Raw genomic sequence first — 4,243 nt, forward strand, 5'->3', positions numbered from 1 at the left:
GTTGTTGAATAGCGCGATCGCGCACGATTCCGGATCGCTAATACGAATGCGCGACCGATAATCCGATTTTGCTTGATGAATCAGGGGCAATGTCCAATGTCATATATTAAGGCACAGCAGTTATTATGAAACTATAAACTAAAATATGAAACTATATATAAATATTCCACTATTCATATGAAGCCATACAAACTGTTTATAAATATAGTTTTTTTACCTGAACCCAGCATACATATAAATATGTTTGTTTAGATGTAGTTGCTATATTTCTAAAACATTATTTAAAATATTTAGCCATTGCACTACCTATTTCAAGCGTGTCCACACTAGCCTTTTATTATCTGACTGTGGTGTGTGACAGTAACTCCTAAACAAATGAAACTTGTCAAGCAGATAATTTTGTTCTATTAGGCATTAATGTAAATCAGTATGTCATGACTCACAAACAGTCATATATTAGTCATGTATAAGTTTAAAAGAAAATGAATGAATAGCATGACTTACCATGACATAGCATGGAATACCATGAAAGTGGTCACATGACATAGCTGAAACTAGGCAGCTAGCTCATGTTGTTATTTTATTCTAAAAAGCTTCTTTCCCCTTTGCATGTTAAATGGTAATACATTAAACAGCACAAAGAAAGAACAGAATAATGCCAACGAGAACAAACAAGAGGACAAAAAAGACGCAAAACAGGATGATAAAAAAGAAGATGAGTAAGTATTTCAGTCATTACTAAATTAGAACTGATATGACATTTCTGGTTTAGAAATTGCATTTACTCTATTTGCTAAATGCATATTTTATCAAATAGAGTGAACCAATATTTACTTTGAATATTCAATCATGTGTAAAATAAATAAATACATTTAAAAAAAAGATTTTTTTCAAGGGCATGACTGTTTAATTTAGGTGAACACGGCTTTAGCTCAGTTATCATTCACTATATGAACAAGAATATTAACTTACTAAATAATCAATCAATAGATCAACCCCATTGAAGTCATAGCAAATATGAAAATATATGCCCAGAAATTATAAGCATTAAAAGCAGCTTTTACTGTATTGTTTATCCCTACTCTAAAGCTATGCCCATAGAAATCCTTCTGACATTAGAAGTTACCAGTTTATAAAGCTGAATGATGAAGAACGGCATTTAATCTACCTCCTCTGAGCCCAGGTTTGTAGGATAGCCTGGGTTCAAAGTGTTACTGTACTAGACAACATTCATACATCATTACATGAGCAAAGGTTGGTACTAGATGTCTTGAGTTTTAATAAAAACTGAATACGTAAAAAGTATATGAACAATCATATTGTACATAGTAACAGAACTTAAATGGTCCCATTGTATACATAGCCAACAATAGGTAGCTAGCTCACGTTGTTCTTTACTTTAAAAAGCCTCTTTCCATTTTGTATGTAAAACTCTGATGCAACAAACAGCACAAAGAAAGAACAAAATAATGAGAAAAAGGATCAGAAACAAGAGGACAAAAAAGACCCAAAAAAGGACAATAAAAAAGAAGAAGAGTAAGTATTGCAAAAACTTCTAGTTTAGTAATGTAAATGACAATTTCTCTTTCAGAGATTGCATTTACTTGGAAATGTGTGATTAGTAAAATAGGCTTGGTTTATCTAGGGATGGTAGGTGGTAATGTGATGTTCTTGTGTAAAACATTTAAATATATATGTATATAGGTACCAGGCAACTGTGATTAAGGAGAACCTGTGCAAATTTTCCTGTGATGGGCAAATCAGCAGGCTCACTTTAACACAGACCTGCACAGCAGCACATAACTTTTCTTAGGTTCCCAATTGCCAACCGCTGGGTGGAAAAGGTATACTTTGAGTAAGCAATGGAGTAATAGCTAACACTGGTCTATAGACTTCCCATGTGAAAGATCTTCCATACCTTCAAGTACCAGGTCATAATGAAAAAGTTATGATGCTAGAGAAGGAAATTAAGCCAAAACTATTACTTTACTCATAATTAGCATCGCACAGGCCCTAGTTGCAGGTTTGTCGCCATGATACATTACATGATAGAAGGTTACGAGTTTAATTTGGTACATAAAGAGGCATATACTTTACAAGTATATTTATTGCACACAAAGTAAATGAAAAAGGACAACCAGTGGTCTCAGGGAAACTGAGAAAAACATCCAAACTTAAATCGACGATATGCTCTACCATATGAGGTCCACTTTCATCACCTCATTAGATGAATGCCTGTCATGTGAATTTGGTCCTGGATTAAATTTTGGAGATATAACATTACCTTTGCACCAAAGAATAAGAGGCAACATAGAATATCTTCATGTTCTGTCTTATATATAGGTTAGACCAGCCTTTCTGAACCTTTTTGCCCTGGAGAATTCCTTAAAATATAATTCAGGTCCCAGAGACCCCCTTTTATAATTTCTATATCCACAGCTCAATATACATTAATGTAGTGGTCAGAAGGAAGAACTCCTCTTACATTGCTAGCCAGTATGAAGAATGTGATCCTTACACATAGCCAAAAATATCATTGGTGTTTGTTAAACTGACCTGAGAGGCATAAATTGTTCATGGCTTACTGAACCTTAGCAACCTCTGAAGAAACCCTAGGGTCCTAGAGTCCTGGTGGACAAAATTTTGGGTTAGACAAACGGTTGGTATGTAACTGGGATGTACTTTGACGGGTTATAATCAACAGCTTTACTGAAGTAGAGATAACCAGTGGGGGGCCTACAAATGTTAGCAGGTAGATAACTATGTATTGTGAATATTAGTTGTGTACAGACATTTATATATTATTGCAATAAACAATTGTAATTAATTAGGTGACAGTTGTATAAGCCTTTGCTGTACAGATGCTCAGCTACTGCCAAACAGCATGTTTTGTTCTATGTGGAGGGGTTGGGGGAGGATAAGCTGAAGGGCCCCTGCTGCAGGCAGTTCAATAGTCCTCGATACCAGATGGCTGTTTAGTGAACTGGCATGGTGGATCAATAAAAAACATAGTGGGATACCTGTATTGAAGCCAGGTGATTACAAACATTCGACACCAGTGACAAAAATTTACATTTACATTGACATAGCCATCATAAATAAGAAGTATATTTCCATAAATATATAGCATGAATTATTTATTTCCATTATGCTGTACTTTCACATATTTTCTAGTTGTAACATAGTCTTGAAGAGACTAAGCAATTATATATATATTTATATTTGTCTGCAGTTGTAGCAATTGCAAAAATGCATATAGTTTATATGGACCATACCTACTAATATCTGTCCCACCAACAGTCCTAAAGAAGGTAATGCATTTTCTTCTGTAGTAGCACCATAATGCCAAATTGCTGTTATTTCCAAAATACCAAGACAGTGGGTACATGTACAGACTGTACCTCTGCATTTGTGTAAAAGGTTTGTTTCCAGCCATTTTTTTAATAACTCTGTGTGTAAGCATCTGGAATTAGCTAAGAAAAGATGGCGGCAGTAGCAGCATATAAACAATTTATATCATTCATGCACAATAAATGTATTTATATTTTCCATTTATAGGAAGAAGAAAGAAATATTTGTGATTGACCCAGCAAGCAACTTTTACTACAGATGGCTATCCATCATCTCAATACCTGTACTTTATAACTGGTGCTTTCTAGTGTGCAGGTGAAGATAGACTTAGTATATACATAAATACACATATCTGAGTAGCATTTTAATATCCTTTAATGTTTTGCAGGGCTTGCTTTGATGAACTGCAAAAAAAACATGCTATCTTGTGGTTGGTTCTGGATTGTACAGCGGATCTTGTGTACATTGCTGACACTGTAGTGAGATTCCGAACAGGTGAGGGGTGAAGGAGTCCTGTTTCAAGGTTTTATCTAATGTATAATATTTTTACATTTGATATCAACATAAAGTTAAAGAGATGCTCATAGGAAAAGTAAAATTACTTGTACATAGGAAAATAAAAATACAAGTAAATATAACTGGGCAAAAATAGGATTTGTATTAAACCTGGAGAATGGTAATGAAAGTATGACTGTGCCATTTCAGTGATTTCATCAGTTTGATTGCTTGATAGGTGAAAGACCTTCAATTGGGTTCCATTGCATTGCTATGTATTTTATTTTGTGTGGCAACAAGGTGTTTATTAAACCCCAATAATTTATTTCTCTTAAATTGCTCACCTCTGGCTTGTTACACATGTGCTTAGACTGGGGATGAGTAGAAAAATTCTGAT

General features: G+C 34.5%; 1 protein-coding gene across 2 annotated transcripts in view; it reads left to right on the forward strand.

The window, feature by feature from the left end:
- Nucleotides 1-4,243, forward strand: part of CNGA3 (cyclic nucleotide gated channel subunit alpha 3) — a 30,203-nt gene that overhangs the window by 22,460 nt on the left and 3,500 nt on the right. Inside the window, exons 6-9 of one of the 2 annotated variants that reach the window (XM_072413001.1) lie at nucleotides 636-719; nucleotides 1,450-1,536; nucleotides 3,559-3,666; nucleotides 3,740-3,846. In XM_072413001.1, coding sequence (XP_072269102.1) covers nucleotides 636-719; nucleotides 1,450-1,536; nucleotides 3,559-3,666; nucleotides 3,740-3,846 — 386 coding nt within the window. The remainder of the gene's footprint in view (nucleotides 1-635; nucleotides 720-1,449; nucleotides 1,537-3,558; nucleotides 3,667-3,739; nucleotides 3,847-4,243) is intronic. The other variant, XM_072413008.1, reaches the window with a different exon arrangement.

This window comes from Pyxicephalus adspersus, chromosome 1, assembly GCF_032062135.1.
Source record: "Pyxicephalus adspersus chromosome 1, UCB_Pads_2.0, whole genome shotgun sequence".
NCBI classification, from domain to species: Eukaryota; Metazoa; Chordata; class Amphibia; order Anura; family Pyxicephalidae; genus Pyxicephalus; species Pyxicephalus adspersus.